Here is a 24,847-nt window from a genome sequence, read left to right as displayed (position 1 = left end):
CCCAAGGAGCTGAGGGGGTCTGCAGTCCTATGGGTAGAGCAACAGTATGGACTAACCAGAGCTGTGTCACTAGCTGCATATGTAGCAGAAGATGACCTAGTCGGCCATCATTGGGAAGAGAGGCTCCTTGGTCTTGCAAATTTTATATGCCCAAGTACAGGGGAACGCTAGGGCCAAGAAGTGGGAATGGGTGGGAATGGGAGCAGGGCAGAGTGATGGTATAGGGGACTTTCAGGATAGCATTTGAAATGTAAATGAAGAAAGTATCTAATAAAAAATTGAAAAATATTCATTTATATTCTGGATTTTATACTAAAGGGTTGTCATAGAAGTTTAAGATCACCTGTATAGATTTCAATTTCAAAGTTCAGAAATAGAATTGAATTGACTTTACTTTCCATAGCTCAGCATCAAATTTGTATCTAAATAAGAAATTTCAAAATATTGAAATTTTACTTAACCAGTAGATAAATACTCAGTTCTGTCCATGAACATACATGACCTAAAAATATTAGATGTAAAGGAGTTTTGAGGTTAAGATTAAAATTTGATATGAGAAGCTGGAAAGAACCCAGATGCCCCTCAACAGAGGAATGGATACAGAAAATGTGGTACATTTACACAATGGAGTACTACTCAGCTATTAAAAGGAATGAATTTATGAAATTCCTAGGCAAATGGATGGACCTGGAGGGCATCATCCTGAGTGAGGTAACACAATCACAAAGGAACTCACACAATATGTACTCACTGATAAGTGGATATTAGCCCAAAAACTTAGGATACCAAAGATATGATACAATTTGTTAAACGCATGAAACTCAAAAAGAACGAAGACCAAAGTGTGGACACTGTGCCCCTTCTTAGAATTGGGAACAAAACACCCATGGAAAGAGTTACAGAGATAAAGTTTGGAGCTGTGACGAAAGGATGGACCATCTAAAGACTGCCATATCCAGGAATCCATCCCATAATCAGCTTCCAAATGCTGACACCATTGCATACACTAGCAAGATGTTGCTGAAAGGACCCAGATATAGCTGTCTCTTGTGAGACAATGCCGGAGCCTAGCAAACACAGAAGTGGATTCTCACAGTCAGCTATTGGATGGATCACAGGGCCCCCAATGGAGGAACTAGAAAAAGTACCCAAGGAGCTAAAGGGATCCGCAACCCTATAGGTGGAACAACATTATGAACTAACCAGTACCCCAGAGCTCTTGACTCTAGCTGCATTTGTATCAAAAGATGGCCTAGTCGGCCATCACTGGAAAGAGAGGCACATTGGACTTGCAAACTTTATATGCCCCAGTACAGGGGAACGCCAGGGCCAAAAAGTGGGAGTGGGTGGGTAGGGGAGTGGCGGGGGGGGGAGTGTATTGGGGAAAATGTAAATGAGGAAAATACCTAATAAAAAAATTAATTCTAAAAAAAAAAATCACAGAAAATACAAAAAAAATTTGATATGTTGTTACATATTTTGTGTTCCATGAGAAGAGTAAACCTTTCTTAAATATTAATATTAATATGCTACAAGGATCTCCCTGGAGTAAGCACTCTGACACCATCAAGAGTGGAAGAGAGGATCCCTCTGAGACTAGTCTGCTCAGGTGAGAGTGTTGACTACAGAAGCTAACAGCTTCTGGGACAGGCCCTGTTTTGGGCCTTCATCTTCTGCCAGGAGGCAGGCCTGAACACCAGATATCTGTGCACCTTCCCTGAAAGAAGAGAGCTTGCCTACAGAGAGTGCTCTCACCACTGAAACTCAGGAGAGAAGTAGTCTCCCAGGTCTGCTGATAGAGGCTAACAGAATCGTGAGAGGAACAAGCTCTAACCAGAGACAACAATGACAATAAATTTCAGAGAATACCAGATGGTGAAAGGCTAACATAAGAATCTTACTAACAGAAACCAAGACCACCTCACCATCATCAGAACCCAGCACTCCCACCTCAGCCGGTCCTGGGCACCCCAACACACCCAAAAAGCTAGACCCAGATTTAAAAGCATATCTCATAATGATGGTAGAGGACACCAAGAAGGAATTTAATAACTAACTTAAAGAAATACAGGAGATCCGGCCGGATCAGCACAGGGGTAGCTAGAGCGCAGGGTCGCCTGACACCCGCCAGCTACCCACGACCCCCGCCACAGGATTTTGAGACTGCTGGTGAGTGGAACACAGCTTCTGCTCCAGTCCAAGTCCCCCATAGCACCCCCCACTTCCTACCCACCCATTCCCATTCTTTTGGCCCTGGCATTCCCCTATATTGGGGCATATAAAGTTTGCAAGTCCAATGGGCCTCTCTTTCCATTGATGGCCGACTAGGCCATCTTTCGATACATATGCAGCTAGAGACAAGAGCTCCGGGGTTCTGGTTAGTACATCATGTTGTTCCAACAATAGGGTTGCAGATCCCTTTAGCTCCTTGGGTACTTTCTCTAGCTTCTCCATTGGGAGCCCTGTGATACATCCAATAGCTGACTGTGAACATCCACTCCTGTGTTTGCTAGGCCCCAGCATCGTCTCACAAGAGACAGCTATATTTGGGTCCTTTCAGCAAAATCTTGCTAGTGTATGCAATGGTGTCAGCGTTTAGAAGCTGATTATGGGATGGATCCCTGGATAAGGCAGTCTCTAAATGGTCCATCCTTTCATCACAGCTACGAACTTTGTCTCTGTAACTCCTTCCCTGGGTGTTTTGTTCCCAATTCTAAGAAGGTGCACAGTGTCCACACTTTGGTCTTCATTCTTCTTGAGTTTCATGCGTTTATCAAATTGTATCTTATATCTTGGGTATCCTAAGTTTTGGGCTAATATCCACTTATCAGTGAATACATATTGTGTGAGTTCTTTTGTGATTGTGTTACTTCACTCAAGATGATGCCCTCCAGGTCCATCCATTTGGCTAGGAATTTCATAAATTCATTCATTTTAATAGCTGAGTAGTACTCCATTGTGTAAATGTACCATAATTTCTATATCCATTCCTCTGTTGAGGGACATCTGGGTTCTTTCCAGCTTCTGGCTATTATAAATAGGGCTGCTATGAACATAGTGGAGCATGTGTCCTTTTTACCGGTTGGGACATCTTCTGGATATATGCCCAGGAGAGGTATTGCTGGATCCTCCGGTAGTACTATGTCCAATTTTCTGAGGAACCGCCAGACTGATTTCCAGAGTGGTTGTACAAGCTTGCAATCCCACCAACAATGGAGGAGTGTTCCTCTTTCTCCACATCCTCGCCAGCATCTGCTGTCACCTGAATTTTTGATCTTAGCCATTCTGACTGGTGTGAGGTGGAATCTCAGGGTTGTTTTGAGTTGCATTTCCCTGATGATTAAGGATGTTGAACATTTTTTCAGGTGTTTCTCTGCCATTCGGTATTCCTCAGGTGAGAATTCTTTGTTCAGTTCTGAGTCCCATTTTTTAATGGGGTTATTTGACTTTCTGGAGTCCACCTTCTTGAGTTCTTTATATATATTGGATATTAGTCCCTTATCTGATTTAGGATAGGTGAAGATCCTTTCCCAATCTGTTGGTGGTTTTTTTGTCTTATTGATGGTGTCTTTAGCCTTGCAGAAGCTTTGTAGTTTCATGAGGTCCCACTTGTCAATTCTCGATCTTACAGCACAAGCCATTACTGTTCTATTCAGGAATTTTTCCCCTGTGCCCATATCTTCAAGGCTTTTCCCCACTTTCTCCTCTATAAGTTTCAGTGTCTCTGGTTTTATGTGAAGTTCCTTGATCCACTTAGACTTGACCTTAGTACAAGGAGATAGGAATGGATTGATTCGCATTCTTCTACATGTTAACAACCAGTTGTGCCAGCACCATTTGTTGAAAATGCTGTCTTTCTTCCACTGGATGTTTTTAGCTCCCTTGTCGAAGATCAAGTGAACGTAGGTGTGTGGGTTCATTTCTGGGTCTTCAATTCTATTCCATTGGTCTATTTGTCTGTCACTATACCAGTACCATGCAGTTTTTATCACAATTGCTCTGTAGTAGAGCTTTAGGTCCGGCATGGTGATTCCACCAGAGGTTCTTTTATCCTTGAGAAGAGTTTTTGCTATCCTAGATTTTTTGTTATTCCAGATGAATTTGCAGATTGCACTTTCTAATTTGTTGAAGAATTGATTTGGAATTTTGATGGGGATTGCATTGAATCTGTAGATTGCTTTTGGCAAGATAGCCATTTTTACAATGTTGATCCTGCCAATCCATGAGCATGGGAGATCTTTCCATCTTCTGAGATCTTCTTTTATTTCTTTCTTCAGAAACTTGAAGTTCTTATCATACAGATCTTTCACTTCCTTAGTTAGAGTCACGCCTAGATATTTTATATTATTTGTGACTATTGAGAAGGGTGTTGTTTCCCTAATTTCTTTCTCAGCCTGTTTATTCTTTGTGTAGAGAAAGGCCATTGATTTGTTTGAGTTAATTTTATATCCAGCTACTTCACCGAAGCTGTTTATCAGGTTTAGGAGTTCTCTGGTGGATTTTTTAGGGTCACTTATATATACTATCATATCATCTGCAAAAAGTGATATTTTGACTTCATCTTTTCCAATTTGTATCCCTTTGATCTCCTTTTGTTGTCGAATTGCTCTGGCTAGGACTTCAAGTACAATGTTGAATAGGTATGGAGAAAGTGGACAGCCTTGTCTAGTCCCTGATTTTAGAGGGATTGCTTCAAGCTTCTCACCATTTACTTTGATGTTGGCTACTGGTTTGCTGTAGATTGCTTTTATCATGTTTAGGTATGGGCCTTGAATTCCTGATCTTTCCAAGACTTTTATCATGAATGGGTGTTGGATCTTGTCAAATGCTTTTTCCGCATCTAACGAGATGACCATGTGGTTTTTGTCTTTGAGTTTGTTTATATACTGGATTACGTTGGTGGATTTCCGTATATTGAACCATCCCTGCATCCCTGGGATGAAACCTACTTGATCAGGATGGATGATTGTTTTGATGTGTTCTTGGATTCGGATACCAAGAACTTTATTGAGGATTTTTGCATCAATATTCATAAGGGATATTGGTCTGAAGTTTTCTATCTTTGTTGGGTCTTTTCATGGTTTAGGTATCAGAGTAATAGTGGCTTCATAGAATGAGTTGGGTAGAGTACCTTCTGTTTCTATTTTGTGGAATAGTTTGTGAAGAACTGGGATTAGATCTTCTTTGAAGGTCTGATAGAACTCTGCACTAAACCCATCTGGTCCTGGGCTTTTTTTAGTTGGGAGACTATTAATGACTGCTTTTATTACTTTGGGGGATATAGGGCTGTTTAGATCATTAACCTGATCTTGATTCAACTTTGGTACCTGGTATCTGTCTAGGAACTTCTCCATTTCATCCAGGTTCTCCAGTTTTGTTGAGTATAGCCTTTGGTAGAAGGATCTGATGGTGTTTTGGATGTCTTCAGGATCTGTTGTTATGTCTCCTTTTTCATTTCTGATTTTGTTAATTAGGATGCTTTCCCTGTGCCCTCTAGTGAGTCTGGCTAAGGGTTTATCTATCTTGTTGATTTTCTCAAAGAACCAGCTCCTTGATTGGTTGATTCTTTGAATAGTTTTTCTTGTTTCCACTTGGTTGATTTCGCCCCTGAGTTTGATTATTTCCTGCTGTCTACTCCTCTTGGGTGAATTTGCTTCCTTTTGTTCTAGTGCTTTTAGGTATGTTGTCAAGCTGCTAATGTGTGCTCTCTCTAGTTTCCTTTTGGAGGCACTCAGAGCTATGAGTTTTCCTCTTAGAAATGATTTCATTGCGTCCCATAAGTTTGGGTATGTTGTGGCTTCATTTTCATTGAACTCTAAAAAGTCCTTAATTTCTTTCTTTATTCCTTCCTTGACCAAGGTATCATTGAGAAGAGTGTTGTTCAGTTTCCACGTGAAGGTTGGCTTTCTATTATTTATTTTGTTATTGAAGATCAGCTTTAGTCCATGGTGATCTGATAGGATGCATGGGACAATTTCAATATTTTTGTATCTGTTGAGGCCTGTTTTGTGACCAATTATGTGGTCAATTTTGGAGAAGGTGCCATGAGGTGCTGAGAAGAAGGTATATCCTTTTGTTTTAGGATAGAATGTTCTGTAGATATCTGCCAGATCCATTTGATTCATAATTTCTCTTAGTTTCTCTGTGTCCCTGTTTAGTTTCTGTTTCCATAATCTGTCCATTGGTGAAAGTGGTGTGTTGAAGTCTCCCACTATTATTGTATGAGGTGCAATGTGTGCTTTGAGATTTACTAAAGTTTCTTTAATGAATGTGGCTGCCTTTGTATTTGGAGCATAGATATTCAGGATTGATAGTTCCTCTTGGAGGATTTTACCTTTGATGAGTATGAAGTGTCCCTCCCTGTCTTTTTTAATGACTTTGGGTTGGAAGTCAATCTTATCAGATATTAGAATGGCTACTCCAGCTTGTTTCTTCATGCCATTTGCTTGGAAAATTGTTTTCCAGCCTTTCATTCTGAGGTAGTGTCTATCCTTTTCTCTGAGATGAGTTTCCTGTAAGCAGCAAAATGTTGGGTCTTGTTTGTGTAGCCAGTTTGTTAGTCTATGTCTTTTTATCGGGGAGTTGAGTCCATTGATATTAAGAGATATTAAGGAAAAGTAATTGTTGTTTCCTGTTATTTTTGTTGTTAAAGTTGGTATTTTGTTCTTGTGGCTGTCTTCTTTTAGGTTTGTTGAGGGATTACCTTCTTGTTGTTTCTAGGGCGTGGTTCCTGTCCTTGTATTGGTTTTTTTCTGTTATTATCCTTTGAAGGGCTGGATTCGTGGAGAGATAATGTGTGAATTTGGTTTTGTCGTGGAATACTTTGGTTTCTCCATCTATGTTAATTGAGTTTGGCTGGGTATAGTAGCCTGGGCTGGAATTTGTGTTCTTTTAGTGTCTGTATAACATCCGTCCAGGATCTTCTGGCTTTTATAGTCTCTGGTGAAAAATCTGGTGTAATTCTGATAGGCTTGCCTTTATATGTTACTTGGCCTTTTTCTCTTACTGCTTTTAGTATTCTATCTTTATTTAGAGCATTTGTTGTTCTGATTATTATGTGTTGGGAGGTATTTCTTTTCTGGTCCAGTCTATTTGGAGTTCTGTAGGCTTCTTGTATGTTCATGGGCATCTCTTTCTTTAGATTTGGGAAGTTTTCTTCTATAATTTTGTTGAAGATGTTTGCTGGTCCTTTGAGTTGAAAATCTTCATTCTCATCCACTCCTATTATCCGTAGGTTTGGTCTTCTCATTGTGTCCTGTATTTCTTGGATGTTTTGAGTTAGGATCTTTTTGCATTTTACATTTTCCTTGATTGTTGTGCCGATGTTCTCTATGGAATCTTCTGCACCTGAGATTCTCTCTTCCATCTCTTGTATTCTGTTGCTGATGCTGGTATCTATGGTTCCAGATTTCTTTCCTAGGGTTTCTATCTCCAGTGTTGCCTCATTTTGGGTTTTCTTTATTGTGTCTACTTCCCTTTTTAGGTCTAGTATGGTTTTGTTCATTTCCATCATCTGTTTGGATGTGTTTTCCTGTTTTTCATTAAGGACTTCTACCTGTTTGATTATGTTATCCTGTTTTTCTTTAAGGATTTGTAACTCTTTAGCAGTGTTCTCCTGCAATTCTTTAAGGGATTTTTGTGCTTCCTCTTTAATGTCTTCTACCTGTTTACCAGTGTTCCTTTGTATTTCTTTAAGTGTGTTATTAAAGTCCTTCTTGAAGTCCTCTACCATCATCAGGAGATATGCTTTTAGATCCGTGTCTAGCTTTTCTGGTGTGTTGGGGTGCCCTGGACTGGGCGAAGTGGGGGTGCTGGGTTCTGATGATGGTGAGTGGTCTTGGCTGTTAATAAGATTATTACGTTTACCTTTCGCCATCTGGTAATCTCTGGGGTTAGTTGTTATCGTTGTCACTGTTTAAAGATTGGAGCAGAAGCTGTGTTCCACTCACCAGCAGTCTCAAAATCCTGTGGCGGGGGTCGTGGGTAGCTGGCGGTACCCCAGTGCTGGTCCAGCCGGAAGAGGCCTGTGGCCCTACTCAGGCCGGTTTCTGCTTCCCTAACTAATGCAGTCTCAGGTCCCGCGTGCAATTGGATTGGAGCAGAAGCTGTGTTCCACTCACCAGAAGTCTTAAGATCCTGTGGCGGGTGTTGTGGGTAGCTGGCGAGTGTCAGCCGACCCTGCGCCCTAGCTGCCCCGGTGCTTTTCTGACCGGAAGAGCCCAATGTGTATTTCTTTGATCTCCTTTTGTTGTCTAAATGCTGTGGCTAGGACTTCAAGAATTATATTGAGTAGGTAGGGAGAGAGTGGGCAGACTTGTCTACTCCCTGATTTTATTGGGATTGCTTCAAGTTTCTCTCCATTTAGTTTGATGTTGGCTACTGGTTTGCTGTAGATTGCTTTTATCATGTTTAGGTATGGGCCTTGAATTCCTGATCTTTTCAAGACTTTTATCATGAAGGGGTGTTGGACCTTTGTCAAATGCTTTCTCAGCATTTAATGAGGTGATCATGTGGTTTTTGTCTTTGAGTTTGTTTATATACTGGGTTACATTGATTGATTCCCATATATTGAACCATCCCTGCATCCCTGGGATGAAGTCTACTTGATCATGATGGATAATCATTTTGATATGTTCTTGCATTCAGTTGCCAAGAATTTTATCGAGTATTTTTGCATCGATATTCAAAAGGGAAATTGGTCTGAAGTTCTCTTTCTTTGTTAGGTCTTTGTGTGGTTTAGGCATCAGAGTAATTGTGGTTTCAAAGAAACAATTGTGTAGAGTACCTTCAGTTTCTATTTTGTGGAATAGTTTCAGGAGTATTGGAATTAGGTCCTCCTTGAAGGTATGATAGAACTCTGCAATAAACCCATGTGGTCCTGGGCTTTTTTTTAGTTGGCAGACTATTAATGACTGTTTCTATTTTTTCAGGGGATATGGGACTGTTAAGATCATTAATCTTATCCTGATTTAATTTTGGTACCTGTATCTTTCTAGAAAATTGTCCATTTCATCCAAGTTTCCCAGTTTTGTTGAGTATAGGCTTTTATAGTAGCATCTAATGATTTTTTTTTTTGGATTTCCTCAGATTCTCTTGTTATGTCTCCCTTTGCATTTCTGATTTTGTTAATTAGGAGACTGTTCTTGTGCCCTCTAGTTAGTCTGGCTAAGGGTTTATATATCTTTTTGATTTTCTCAAAGAACCAACTCCTGGTTTGATTGATTCTTTGTATAGTTCTTTTTGTTACTACTAGTTTGATTTCAGCCCTGAGTTTGATTATTTCCTGCCTTCTACTCTTCTTGGGTGAATTTGCTTCCTTATTTTCTAGAGCTTTTAGGTCTGTTGTCAAACTGCTACTGTATGCTATCTCGAGTTTGTTTTTGGAGGCACTCAGAGTTATGAGTTTACCTCTTAGGAATGCTTTCATTGTGTCCCATAAGTTTGGGTATGTAACACCAGGGCCAAAAAGTGGGAGTGGGTGGGTAGGGGAGTGGGGGGGTTAGGGTATGGGGGACTTTTGTGATAGCATTGGAAATGTAAATGAGGAAAATACCTAATAAAAAATATTTAAAAAGAAAAAAAAAGTTTGGGTATGTTGTGACTTTATTTTCATTAAACTCTAAAAAGTCTTTAAATTCCTTCTTCATTTCTTCCTTGACCAAGTTATCATTGAGTATTGTTCAGCTTCCACATGTATGTGGCCTTTCTATTATTTATTTTGTTATTGAAAATCAGCCTTAGTCCGTGGTGATCTGTTAGGATGCATGGGATTATTTCAATATTTTTGTATCTGCTGAGGTCTGTATTGTGACTGTTTATATGGTCAGTTTTGGAGAAGGTACCATGAGGTGCTAAGAAGAAGGTATATCCTTTTGTTTTAGGATGAAATGTTCTATAGATACCAGTGAAATCCATTTGTTTCATAATTTCTGTTAGTTTCACTGTGTCTCTATTTGTGTGTGTGTGTGTGTTCCCCTGATCTGTCCATTGATGAGGGTGGTGTGTTGAAGTCTCCCACTATTACTGTGTGAGATATAATGTGTGCTTTGAGCTTTACAATATTTCTTTAATGAATATGGCTGCCCTTGCATTTGGAGCATAGATGTTCAGAATTGGGAGTTCATCTTGGTAAATTTTAATGTTGATGAGTATGAAGTATCCCTCCTTATCTTTTTTGATAACTTTAGGTTGAAAGTTGTTTTTATTCACTATTAGAATGGCCGTTCCAGCTTGTTTATTGGGATCATTTGCTTGGAAAATTATTTTCCAGCCTTTCACTGTGAGGTAGTGTCTGTCTTTGTCCCTGAGGTGGGTTTCCTGTATGCAGCAAAATATTAGGTCCTCTTTATGTAGCCTGTCTGTTAGTCTATGTCTTTTTATTGGGGAATTGAGTCCATTGATATTAAGAGATATTAAGGAAAAGTAATTGTTGCTTCCTGTTATTTTTGTTGTTAGACTTGGAATTGTGTTCATGTGGCTATCTTCTTTTAGGTTTGTTGAAAGATTCCTTTCTTGGTTTTTCTAGAGCATAGTTTCCCTCCCTGTGTTGGAGAATTCCCTTTATTATCCTTTGAAGGGCTGGATTTTTGGAAAGATATTGTTAGAATTTGGTTCTGTCATGGAATACCTTGGTTTCTCCATCTATGGTAATTGAGAGTTTTGCTGGGTATAGTAGCCTGGGCTGGCATTTGTGTTCTCTTAGAGTCTATATCAGATCTGCCCAGGATCCTCTGGCTTTCATAGTCTCTGGGGAGAAGTCAGGTGTAATTCTGGTAGGTCTGCCTTTATATGTTACTTGAACTTTTTCCCTTACTGCTTTTAATATTCTTTTTGTTTTGTGCATTTGGTGTTTTGATTATTACATGACAGGAGGAATTTCTTTTTTGATCCAAACTATTTGGAGTTCTGTAGGCTTCTTATATGTTCATGGGCATCTCTTTCTTGAGGTTGGGGAAGTTTTCTTCTATAATTTTGTTGAAGATATTTGCTGGCCCTTTAAGTTGAAAATCTTCATTCTCATCTACTCTTATTATCCGTAGGTTTGGTCTTCTCATTGTGCCCTGTATTTCCTGAATGTTTTGGGTTAGCAGCGTTTTGCATTTTACATTTTCTTTGATTGTTGTGTAAATATTTTCTATGGTATCTTCTGCACCTGAGATTCTCTCTTTTATCTCTTGTAATCTTTTTGTTACGCTTGCATCTATGGTTCCTGACTTCTTTCCTAGGTTTTCTATTTCCAGAGTTGAGACCTTTGTGATTTCTTGATTGTTTCTGCTTCCATTTTTAGATCCTAAATGGTTTTGTTCAATTCTTTCACCTGTTTGGATGTGTTTTCCTGATTTTCTTTAAGGAAGTTATTTATGTCCGTCTTATAGTCCACTGTCATCATTATGAGAAGTGACTTTAGATCTATATCTTGCTTTTCTGGTGTAATGGTGTATCCAGGACTTGCTATGGTGAGAGAGATAGGTTCTGATGATATCAAATAAACTTGGTTTCTCTTGCTTCTGTTCTTATGCTTCCCTCCTGCCATCTGATTATCTCAACTGCTCCCTGCCCTGGATATATCTGATTAGGACCTATCCTTCCTGTAACCCCAGTTGGGTCAGAATTTCTCTGAGTCCAGCTTTCTTTGTGATCCTGTGATTCTGGGATCCTGTGATGCTGATGCTGATATTCTGGGTGTGTCAGAGTTCCTGGGAGTAAATCTTCCTCTGAGACCCTGAGATCCTGGTGTGACCAAGCTCCTGACATCCTAAGATCTTGGTTGTGTTAGAGAGCCTGGAAGTGGTACCTTCTCTGGGGACCATGGGCTGTCTGCTAAGTTGGAAACCAAGGTAGACCAGTGCTGACCAAAAGGAACCTGAGCTACTGGTCAGGCAGCCTTCCTGTGTCCATGCTCCAGCTAGCCCCAGGCACTTCCAGTTCTGTTGGGACAGATACTATATTCAACTCACCAGTGATCTTAAGATCCTGGGCCTACTAGGGCACCTGGGAGGGGGGTGGAGAGACCTCTGGGAACCATGGGACTGTCCTCTGAGTTCGGGGCCAAGGTGGCCCAGCACTGGCACTGACTAGAAGGAACCCCAACAATATACTTTTTATTGGATATCTTATTTATTTATGTTTCAAATGTTATCCCCTTTCCCAATCCCCTTCTCCTGCTTCTATGAAAGTGTTCCCTCACCAACCAACCCACTCTCATCTTCCTGCCCTCACATTCCCCTACTCTGGGGCATGGAGCCTTCACAGAACCAAGGGCTCTTCTTCCCTTGATGCCCAACAAGGTCATCCTCTGCTACATATACAGCCAGAGCCATGGGTCCCTCACTGTGTACTCCTTGCTTGGTGGTTTAGACCCTGGGAGCTCTGGTTGGTTGATGTTATTGTTCTTCGTATGGGCTTGCAAACCCGTTCAGCTTATAAGGACAACATTTAATTGGAGCTGGCTTACAGGTTCAGAGGTTCAGTCCAATATCATCAAGGTAGGAACATGGCAGCATCTGGGCAGGCATGGTACAGGAAAAGCTGAGAGTTCTACATCTTCATCTGAGGGCCACTAGCAGAATACTGGCTTACAGACAGCTAAGAGTAGGGTCTTAAAGCCCATGCCCACAGTGACACAGGTATCCCAACAAGGCCACACCTACTCCAACAAGATCATACCTCCAAATAGTCCCACCACCTGGGCCAAACATATACAAACCATAACAATCAGTATCTACTAATTTGGGGCTTTTCTACCTTATTCTACTTAAGTATTACTAATACAGTAATATCACTAATATATGTATGCTAAGCCACTGTGCTAAGAGCTGTAGGGACAGTTTCAAAACTGTCTTATCTTCAGTAATTGGCAATCTGGTTTGGATTACCAGAGCCAAAGACATAGGAAGTTAACAAGCAATACAACTTAGTAAATGACAAGTTCAAAAGACTGGTGTACACAATGCAAGAGTCTACAGGGTGAAAGACTATTACATTAAAATGTCAAGATCAGGAACCATAAACCAGAATCTGCCAGAGGATGCAGTTATTAGGGAAGACAGGAAGTAGGGTTTTATACAAGACAACTGTATAAACAGGTTATGCATTCAAACAAAACTGCTTACCTCATGGCACTAGAGAGTGAAAAAGAAATGGAAAGGCACCTATTGGGATCCCAATAAAAATGGTGTTCCAAAAAGCTAAGTGGATTTGGATTAAGGTGGATTGGGAGAGTGGGCATTCATGCAGGAACAAGAGAGGAAATAAGACAACCATTTGGGCTAAAAAGTGTGAGCTTTATGCTATCAAAATATCCATGGTTTTATAATATATACTGCAAGAAAAACCTAAATACTTTGTGTTGGTTGCAGGTAAATTATTTATTTAGAAATTAAGAAGTGAGAGTTAGCTGGGCAGTGGTGGCACACGCCTTTAATCCCAGGACTCAGGAAGCAGAGGCTTTGGATCTTTGAAAGTTCCAGGGCAGCCTAGTCTATGGAATGAGTTCCAGGACAGCCAAGGCTAGACAAAGAAACCCTGTCTTGGGCGGGGGTAGGGGGGTGGGGGGGAGGGGCGAAGAATTACTTATGTTTCAAACCCCATGATACTATAGAATAGCAAATTACTATATGATAAATATAAGAGAGTAAAGGCTATGGATATAGTGGGAGAAAAAATCAATCTCTGTTCTAAATAGCAGGAAGTACCAGGGGAAAAAATGCTAAATCCTTTCTCTGTCACTGTTTTGAAAGCTGTCACCCAATTCAGCCTAGACAGTTCAGAAGGGAGAACAATTTAGAAAGGGCTCCCAAAGCTCACAGTAAGACTTCATAACCTTCTGGAACTGACTAATCCTCCTCAGATGGGGAACACTCTGTACCTTTTCCTCAGTGATTACAGATAAGCTTTTCTGCTTTACAACAAGAAAACCACCTTAAGGGATTGTTGTTCTACGTTCCCCTCAACTGATGGGGTGTAGGGTATGCTGCTAGGATAGCAAAATGCAGGGAGCATGGCTAAGCTTATCCCATGCACAGCCTCGGGTGCTGGGCTTTAGGAAAGCATTGAGCAACCGCACCAGGGATGGGAAAATGCAGTCTAAGATGTGGTGCAGCCTAAGTTGGAGTTCCCTGACTCAAGAACACCCAGTCACTGCTGAGATGCTGCACAGAGGAGTTGGGAATGAGGATAGAGAGGTCCACAGCTGAGACCTTTGTGGGCAGATGAGCTGAGAACAGTGGCCGGGGGAGATGGGAGCTCTGGCTTAGCTCATCAGAGATTGTCCTTAGCTTGGTGGCAGTTGTCTGGAAACACAGACACTTTCTATGGGAGACAGAGGCTGTGACTCTGTAGGCAAAAGCCTTCTCCATCCTCCCCATAGCAGTTCTCAGCAGTACAGACAGTCCATGTTTATCCATACCATTTATTGACTGCTCATCATGGAAAATGAATGCATACAAACTTCTCAGGGTGGACCAGAGATTAAATACCTTTTGCAGGGAGGAACGTCAAGGAAAGGAAGCTTATTGGCTAAACCCTCGGGGTCTCTAGATACCTCATTAGAATGGAGAACTCTGTTCTGAGCTGTGTGACCAACTCAGGGAGTGTGAACATGTGTGCCAGGAATCTGTCAGGGAGCAAGCAGTGAGGCATCTACCATCTCAGGTGGGTACCAGAGTATCAGGATCTTAGACACACTCTGCCTTACCAAGTTTCCTGGTACAGTCCACTGCCCCACAAGAGAAGTGCCCAATATGATTTTACTTTGCACAAGTCACTAGGCATCTTTATCAGATTTCCACCAATTTTAATGAACCACCTGAAATAGCCAATTGATAAAGATAAAAGGTTGATTTGGGCTTCTAGTCCATTCACTGGCTCCACAACTTTGGGCCTACAGTTGCAAATCACAGTCACATGTTGAAACAAAACAAGATGTCTAGTGGGAGTCAGAGAACAAAGAGAAATGGAAGAGGAAGGGGATGGTGGTCCCAATAATCTCTTTAAGGATACATCCCCAGAAACCTGACGATCTCCCGATGGATCTCGGGATTCCTATAGTCATCCAAAAGCTGTTCCACAGAACAGGCCTTTAAAACATGGGCCATGAGAGATATGTAAGCTCTAAACTGTAGCAGTTTTACTGTTTTTATTTATTTTCAATGAACCCTATCATCAGATCCAGAGAAAGCAGCTCAGCCTAGCAGTGGTGGCGCATGCCTTTAATCCCAGTACTTGGGAGGCAGAGGCAGAGGCAGGCAGATTTCTGAGTTCAAGGCTAGCCTGGTCTACAAAGTGAGTTCCAGGACAGCCAAGGCTACACAGAGAAATCCTGTCTCAGAAAAACAAAACAAAAAACAGACAACAACAACAAAAAGAGTGAAAGCAGCTCCATTTAATAGCATAATCATTTTGCTCACAATCTTCTGAGCACAGTTCACTGATGGCAGGATAGTGTTTAGTAGGTTCTAGTTTGTTTTCTGTTGCTGTGATAAAACACTAACAAAAACAACTTGGGAAAGAAAGTCTTATTTTAGCCTACATGTTATAGTCCATCACTGAGGTGAGTCAAGGGAGGAACAAAAGGCAAGAGCTTGAAGGGAGAACCAACAGAAGAATGCTGTTTAATAGTGTGTTCCCTAGGCTCACATTCAGCTAGGTTTCTTATTCAGCCCAGGCACAACTGCTTAGCCACTCACATTAGCCCTTCTTATATAGACTAGCAATCAGAAGATGCCCCACAGACAAGCACATATGCAAATTTGATGCAGGCACTTCTTCAATTGCCTTCAACAAGAGAAGGTTTTCTCCTCTGAGGTATGTCAAGTTGACAACCCAGTTTAGCCATTACAGTGAATACCCGTGATTTAAAGTCAAACTCAGCTTGAACCCCAATCCTGTCATTTACTAAATATTCATCCTCAATGTGATTTAAGTTCTGTAAGCCTCTATAATGTGACTTTCTAGTTATCTGCACCCATAAATCATAAACACATTTCATGTGCTTATGAGTATTAAATGGTTTCCTATATATGAAGTATATGAACAAAATGGAGAGCAACCACAGGAGTGAAACTACAGAAGACTCTTGGTTTGTATCTATCTCACTTTGTTCTCATTCTGGGAATATATAAGGGAGCCAAGCATTAATCTCAGCCCTTCAACATGACAGAGTTGCTGAGTGGCTACCACTGTTGAGATGTTGGACCACTGCACAAACCAACCAGACATTTTTATCATTTTCAGGTATTACATTCTCTGCTACAAATCGAGTGAAGAGCCCCCAGTGAGCCCAGACACCTGTGCTGCCATTTTGGAAAAGGCTGGTCTTGATAACTGGGCTCTTGGAAAAACGAAAGTAATATTTTTATATAATTTTGATAGAGAAATGATGACTGGATTTATAGGCGTTGTAACACTTTACTATGTTTGAAACTATTATGAGTTTTGTTAGAAACTATGTAAAAGTGGGGATGATATTTGTAATTCATAAAGCCTTCCTTAATGGAGTTAAAAACACTTTTGATCTTTATAAAGCTCAGGCCCAGCTGCCTAGGAATGACACTGCCCACAGTGGGCTAGGCCTTTTCTATCAGTTAAAAGTCAAAAAAAAAAAAAAAAATTGTTCCACAGACGTGCCCATAGACAAACCTGATGCAAACAGTATGGTATTTCAATGATTTGTTTAAAAGAAAAATCCCAATGACACTGGCAGTAAATAACATAACTTCAAATGGTATTGAAGGCAAACTGATGTGTTTTTCTGTGGAAGGGACTAGGGTCTGACTCTGTATCCCTCACTGGCCTGGAACTCAATTTATAGTCCTGTCTGGTCTTGAACTCACAGAGGCATACCTGCTTCTGCCCCTAGTCCTGAGATTAAAGACATGCACTGACATGCTCAGCCATCATTTTATCTGTTATCAGTTCTAAGCAGTCAAAATCTAGTGTAAAGATCAAAATGGGATTCCTGTTTCTCTCTTCTTTTTCAAATTCTTACTTGGTATTTATTATAAACTTGAAATTTATCTCAAGTAAAACATTTAGCATCATCATGAGATTCACTGTATGTTTGAGGACTGGTCCACTTATTATTAACTGTGGGAGCCTGAGGATCTTATCTAACCCCTCAGAGAACAAAGTTTTAAAAACAAAAACATCATCTTGAATATGGAAAAAGGATACAATGGACCTAGCATGTGTACTTAGAACATCTTAAGGTGGGGTAAGTGACAGTACATTCTAAATGTATCATGGAAGTATATCAGATAATCCCCAAGACAGTATGCGGAAACAACAAAGAATAACTGCTGTCAGCCACCCCACCAGGACTAATGCACCCTCATTTGCAAAGAAACCTGAGTGCTGTGTCCTGGGCATAGGAAGAGGGGAGAGAATATCGTGATGTTCTGAGAATGTATTCTCCATATATTCTCCATTCTCTTCTGATCATCAGTAACACTTTGATATTTGATAAAGAAGAATTCACTGTGCTTGGAGGATATATATTTTATTCAGTCCATTTTCTTTTAAATGCTTACAAGGATGAACATTGTCAGGCTAAAACCTCATCATTTATGGCCAGAAATGCATGTATGACTTCAAATGGAGTTTTAACTTGTAAAAGGTCCTTCGCCTGCCCATTCTGCATGATATTTAAGTAGCATTTTAATGCTATTTGTATTTTTCCACTTCACCTTTCCAAGTCATTAACATGGATAAAAGTGTTTAATATAAGAACATTTCTAATGCTATGCAAAAAAATGATGACCTTTTTAAACACATTGAATTTTAAATGAATTGTCAACAACAGAAAGGACTAAATATATTAATATCTAGAATCCTGTAGAAATTAAAATTGAATTCAATCAAAATCCATAATGCCATACTGTTTGCTTGTGGTGCCAGGCCTCAATGTTCAATGGCATGCTGAGAGAGTTCTACATTAAAGGTTACCAGCTTTTATGACTCAGCTGTAACATTTGATTTTAAGTAATTTTGTTGATGGGCACAATGAACTCTTTGTGATAACCTTTGTTGATGAATTTATCCATTTAAAAAAAAGTAAGATTTTCCCTTAAGGGATAGGTGAACCTAAAAATCCTAGATGTGCGAAATACCTTTGGTCTTAAGGCTTCTGCCTTGACCAAGTTCAAGTTTAGAATGATCTGAAGTCAACCCATGTTTAGTCTGTTGAAAAAGTTGTTGAGTCCACTAAGACTCCCTCTCTGCATTATCTTCCCCAATGACAATGCCTTGGCATTTCCTGCCATATTCATCTTTGTAACCCCAGCAGACAATGAAATTTAATGTTTTACAAATCATTTGATGAATGAATAGTTTGCAAATAAACTACCCTTTCTTTAATTTACAAATATATTTGTGTGATTTTTTTTTTTAATTTGGGAAACAGCACTGTCTTTCAAATGTTTTAAGTATAAACATGAGATCCACTCAGAATATGTGATGATAAATATTTGCTAGCAAGAGCTCAGAATGCCCCATTCTTGTTATCAGATCCAAAGAACCCCAGAGTTTGCCAGGTCTACCTTTTGTTTTATTCTCAAAAACAAGGGGTTTTTTTGTTTTTTGGTTTTTTCTTCTATTTTTTTTTCTTTTTTTTTCTTTTTTTTTATTGGATATTTTCTTTATTTACATTTCAAATGTTATCCCCTTTCCTGGTTTCCCCTCCCCACCTCCCCCTGCTCACCAACCCACCCATTCCTGGCCCTGGCATTCCCCCATACTGGGGCATAGAGCCTTCATAGGACAAAGGGCCTCACCTCCTATGGATGTCTGACTAGGCCATCTTCTGCTGCTAAGCAACAGCAAAGCCCAAGAAGCAAATAATGTCTTCTACAACCCAAAGAGTTTCAACATACAATCTGTTCTTTAAGCATAATACATAGTCATTATACTTCTGTGTGTCACCATCTTACTATACTTTATTTTAATTCTCTTAAGGTGTTCCTTAAATATTATCATGTGGAACAGTTGAATCTAATGCGAAAGGAAGCCACCAACAAGCTTGTTTTGATTCAAGCCAGTGTCAGAGCATTCTTGGGTGCAAGAAGATACCAAGAACTACAGCAGAAGAGGAAGAGTGGTGCTGTAATAATACAGTCAGGTAATCACCAAGGTGATCTTGCAATGTAAAAACCATAACTGGGTCTTTATGTATGGTCATAAATCAAATTTAGTATGTCTTAGGCACAGCCCTCCAATTCTCATGTGACTTGTTTTTATTTCCATGCTACTATAAATTAGATTGTTACAATCACTGATTGACACTATTAATATTTGAATAAATGATTTTGTTTTAAATTAAATAATTTGAGGTTTTGAGTTTCCTGTCAAGCATTAGTGAAACACACTTGACCTATCCTGCTTGATGTGGCAAACAATTGGATTAATTGTGGGTCTCAAGAATCACATTACAATAGCATTACTCATTAGGCAATAAAATTCTTCCTACTCTATTCCAAAGGTTACAATTGTCATCATTTTTTGACAATTTAATTAAACTTTATTTTGTTAAAGGGTATCCATTTCTCTGTATTAACCCATAACCATACTTAACAAATGTTTATTAAACTACATTCATAGATTGTGAGCTTTGCTATTTTTGCCTTTAAAGGTATACATAAATTTAAGTCATGCCTAGGATGACTTGCCACAGTATTAAAAAAAAAAAAATTCAGCAAATTGCCATAATTAAAAATGTACCTTATTTTCACTCTGAAATTTATTTCTGACCTATTTTGTTTTGTTTTAGATGCTAGCCTAGGCTCACTAAATTGACTTTTAGCTCATTATCATACACAGCCACATTCTGAAGAACATCCACATGGTAGACATGGTAGATAACTGTCAAACAACCCATATTCTTTTCTCAGTTCTATCAGTCAGTAATGGGCCACCATTTCTTTTTTGGAATTTCAAACTGTTAATGTCTGCCCAAGACATTAAGGTACTTTGGGATCTCTTACTGAACTCTGAAATGCACAGAGCTCTGATTGAAAAGATTTTCATAACTCACTTGTCAGTTATTCATATCCTGATAAGAAGTGAGGCTATTTAGTCATTCCTTCATCCAAGTTGTAAGAATAGTCTACTGTTGTGAAGAAATGAACCAGAGTTTTGCTCTGAGAAGCTCTCATGACAAGGGAATGTTACTGGATATAGGTACTCCATGTAAACTTTCTAAAATAAAAAGAAAACTGAATTCTAAAGTATATATGACTCCTGGGATAATTGGTGAAAATGTTCTAACTATACGTGTAGATAAGTGGGGACTTTTCTGTAAAGAACTAAACATGGCAGAAAAGAAGATGACATCAAGTGAAGGAACATGCTGCCTCCCATGGTCTCAGTGTTTGCCACTGTAGTTCCATGGAGATTTCATGGTCATACTTTATATAAAAAATAATTTTTAAAAAAGACTTAAAAGGTCAGGACACCATCTTATATCCCGAGTCCCAAAGAGACCAGTCTGCACAGGAGAACTCGCTGGCAGCAGAAGCAACATAGCTTCTGGGACAGGGTCTCTTCCGGCCTTCATCTTCAGCCAGGAGGCAAAGCTGAGCTCCAGACCTCTGCGCACTTGCCTGCAGAGAGTGCTCTGACCAATGAGAATCTGGACAGAGTTGGACTCCCAGGACTGCTGACAGAGGCTAACAGAATCACAGAAGGAAAAAGCTCCAGCCAGAGACAGCTGGAACAACTAATGCCAGAGATTACCAGATGGTGAAAGGCAAATGTAACAATCTTACTAAAAGAAACCAGTCTTGCCCAAAGCAATCTACAGATTCAATGCAATCCCCATCAAAGTCCCAACTCATTTCTTCACAGAGTTAGAAAGGGCAATTTACAAATTCATCTGGAATAACAAAAACCTAGGATGGCAAAATTTTAACAATAAAAGAACCTCTGGTAGCATCACCATCCCTGACATCAAGCTGTACTTCAGAGCAATTGTGATAAAAAACTGCATGGTACTGGGACAGCAACAGACAGGTAGATCACGGAATAGAATTGAAGACCCAGAAATGAACCCACACACCAATGGCCACTTGATCTTTGACACAGGAGCTAAAACCATCCAGTGGGAAAAAGGCATTTTCAACAAATGGTGCTGGCACAACTGGCAGTTATCATGTAGAAAAATGTGAATTGATGCATTCTTATCTCCTTGTAAAAAGCTCAAGTCTAAGAGGATCAAGGAACTCCACCTAAAACCAGAGACACTGAACCTATAGAGGAGAAAGTGGGGAAAAGCCTCAAAGATATGGCCACAGGGGGAAAATTGCTGAACAGAACAGCAATGGCTTGTGCTGTAAGATCGAGAATCAACAAATGGGGCCTCATAAAATTGTAAAGCTTCTGTAAAGCAAAAGACACTGTCAAGACAAAAAGGCCACCAACAGATTGGGAAAGGATCTTTACCTATTCTAAATCAGATAGGGGACTAATATCTGATATATATAAAGAACTCAAGAAGATGGACCCCAGAAAATCAAATAACCCTATTTAAAAATGGGGTACAGATCTAAACAAAGAATTCTCAACTGAAGAATACCAAACTGGCCGAGAAACACCTGAAAAAATGTTCAGCATCCTTAATCATCAGGGAAATGCAAATCAAAACAACCCTGAGATTCCACCTCACACCATTCAGAATGTCTAAGATCAAAAATTCAGGTGACAGCAGATGCTGATAAGGATGTGGAGAAAGAGAAACACTCCTACATTGCTGGTGGATTGCAAGCTGGGACAACCACTCTGGAAATCAGTCTGGTGGTTCCTCAGAAAATTGGACATAGTATTACCGGAAGATCCACCAATTCCTCTCCTGGACATATACCCAGAAGATGCTCCAGCATATAATGAGGACACATGCTCCACTATGTTCATAGAAGCTTTATTTATAATAGCCAGAAGCTGGAAAGAACCCAGATGTCCCTCAACAGAGGAATAGATACAGAAAATGTGATACATTTACACAATGGAGTACTACTCAGCTATTAAAAGCAATGAATTTTTGAAATTCTTAGGCAAATGGATGGATCTGGAGGATATCATCCTGAGTGAGGTAACCTAATCACAAAAGAACTCACATGATATTCACTCACTGATAAGCATATATTAACCCAAAAACTTAGAATACCCAAGATACAATTTGTAAAACACATGAAACTAAAGAAGAAGGAAGACCAAAGTGTAGATACTCCGTTCCTTCTTAGAATTGGGAGCAAAATACCCATGGAAGGAGTTGCAGAGACAAAGTTCTGAGTTAAGAGGGAATAAAGGATCATCCAGAGACTGCCCCACCTGGGGATCCATCTCATATACAACCACCAAACCCAGACCATCAGTGGGAGGAGAGGCCCTTGATCTTGCGAATATCATATGCACCACTACAGGGGATTGCCAGGGCCAGGAACTGGAAGTGGGTGGGTTGGGGAGCAGGGCTGGGGCTTCATTTACATTTGAAATGTAAATGAAGAAAATATCTAATAAAAAAGTTTTTAAAAAAGACTTAAACCCATCCTTTAATAAAAAGAAAGAACTGATCTATTTGCCATCTTTACTGTCATTTTCCTCAATGACAATGATGTTAGAACTACTAGTTTGCATTCATTTAATGTTCTTTTATTGCTTGTAACAACCATCCTTTTGTTCCATATGGGTTTCAGCTGCAAGAAGACATCTCTTGCGAAAACATGGGAAAGAAACATCTAATGTGAAAAGTGCAGCAGGAAGGAGCATTCAGGCTAAGGATCAGGAATTTGACTACAAGAAAAATTTTGAAACCAAAAGGTACAATGATGTTCTTTCTGACACTATCTTGCCAACAAGATGTCTTAGAGCAAGACGAGGTGGTTCAAGGTGGTCATAGAATAACGTTCCCAGTCTTTGTTTCTCCTCTCTGGGTTCCTGATACTGATATATCAAACCAGTGAAACGCACAGTCACCTTGTTCACTTGGAGTTCATGGATATCTTCTGCTCATGATCACACTTAGGGAACAGCTCTCTGTGATCTACTTTAAGGTCAGGGTGTCCCTTTCCCAGTAATTCTCTTGGTATCCATAATAGCATCTCCAACCCCATCTAAATGACCCTGAGCCCTCCCATTCATTCCTATGGCACAGCAGCCAATATGCCATTGCTTCCAAGTTATAATCACTACCTGCCCTTTCCTCCCTTAAACCTTCCCATGCAGGACTCAAAGTCCCTATTTGAAGAGCCACAAGAATGCATTTACTCAGCAGGCTTTATGTTTGTTAGTGGAGATACAGAGATAAAAGAAATAAAGCCCTTATCCTCAAATGACTCACAGCATCATGAAAAAGAATGTGACCAATAAATTGCTAGTAAAGCTGGCTGGCTCTATCGTGAAGCACTTTCCTGGTGTAATTAAAGCCCTAAGTTCAATCCTCAGCATTATACTTGTTAGCACCCCTCCCTTCATGCATACTCTCCCCATACTGTACAAGTCCGTCTCATTTCCTTAATCAACAGACATCAATGGTAATTTGAATTGTGGAAGGATCGTGTATTTTAGGTTTCCGTGTGCTCAGAGACCTTTGATGTTGCCTGTGATGGTCCAAATGATGTGAAACTGGCCTACTAACTCTGGAGAGACCCCAAGTCTGCCTCAGGAGTAGGACCTATATAATAGGAGTCAGAAAAATGTAAAAAAAAAAATGTAAACAGGTGGCAGATAAGAGACAGAAAAAAGCTGGAATAAATTTACTACTTTTAGAAATAATGACTATGTGTAGATATTGCATGTATCAAAGAAATCTGCAGTTATATACCAATTTGCTTCCACCTTTCTTCTCAAAACTCCAAGGATTTATTTTCAGTTTACAAACACTGATAGAAATTTTTATTTTATTTATTCTTCTCTCATATATTACATCCAGAAAAGTTTTTTCTCCCTCCTTCCTCCATCCATTCCTTCCCCTTTTCTCTTCAGAAAAATGCCGGTATTCCATGAATATCAACCAAACATGGAATATCAAGTTGCACTAAGACCAGGCACCTTCCCTCATATTAACACTTCATGGAGCAACCTGGTAAGAGGAAAAGGGGTCCCAAAATCAGGCAGAAGAACCAGAGACAGTTCCAGCTCCCACTGTCAGGAGTCCCACAAGAAAACCAAGCTACAAAACCATAACATATGTAGAGGGCCTAAGTCCAACCCACACAGTCTCCCTGACTGTCAGTTCAGTTTCTGTGAGTCCTTAAGAGCCTAGGTTATTTGACTCTGTGGGTTTTCTTTGATGTCCTTGACCCCTCTGGTTCCTACACTCCCTCCCCCACCTTCTGAAGGATTCCCTGAGCTCTGCCTAATGCTTGTCTGTGGGTCTCTGCATCTGCTTCCATCAGTTGCTGGATGAAGCCCCTCTGATGGCGATTGTGGCAGGCTTCAATCTATGAGTACCATTAGGGATCATTTCATTGACTTTTTCCCCTGTTCTGTTCAGTTCTATCCTAGGTCTCTGGGATATCTAGCATCTGGTTCCTGGATCTAAGTAGTGTCAAGAGTGCACTCTCTTGTAGCATGGGTCTCAAGCTGAAACAGTCATTGGTTGGCCACTCCCACAATTTCTGTGCCACCTTTACCCCAGCACATCTTGTAGCAAGGACAAGTTGTATATCCAAGGTTTTGTGGCTGGGTTGGTGTCCCTAAACCTGCAGTAGAAGTCTTGTCTAGTTACAGGATATGGTCAGTTCAGGCTCCATATACTCCACTGCTACTAGTCTTAGCTAGAGCCACTCTAATCGATTTCTGGAAGTTTTCATTGCACTAGATTTCTAGTTCATTCCGAGATGCCTCACAATTCCAGTTG

General features: G+C 40.1%; 1 protein-coding gene across 1 annotated transcript in view; it reads left to right on the top strand.

Annotated features, from left to right (window-relative positions):
* Myo3a (myosin IIIA) overlaps positions 1–24,847 on the top strand; it is a 232,111-nt gene that overhangs the window by 166,145 nt on the left and 41,119 nt on the right. Inside the window, exons 25-27 of the mRNA XM_021155802.2 lie at positions 16,234–16,345; positions 18,952–19,114; positions 22,683–22,806. Coding sequence (XP_021011461.2) covers positions 16,234–16,345; positions 18,952–19,114; positions 22,683–22,806 — 399 coding nt within the window. The remainder of the gene's footprint in view (positions 1–16,233; positions 16,346–18,951; positions 19,115–22,682; positions 22,807–24,847) is intronic.

This window comes from Mus caroli, unplaced genomic scaffold (assembly GCF_978045245.1).
Source record: "Mus caroli unplaced genomic scaffold, Mus_caroli_1 scaffold_2, whole genome shotgun sequence".
Taxonomy (NCBI): Eukaryota; Metazoa; Chordata; class Mammalia; order Rodentia; family Muridae; genus Mus; species Mus caroli.
The sequence above is the reverse complement of the archived record's forward strand: the minus strand, read 5'-3'. Positions and strand labels throughout refer to the sequence as shown.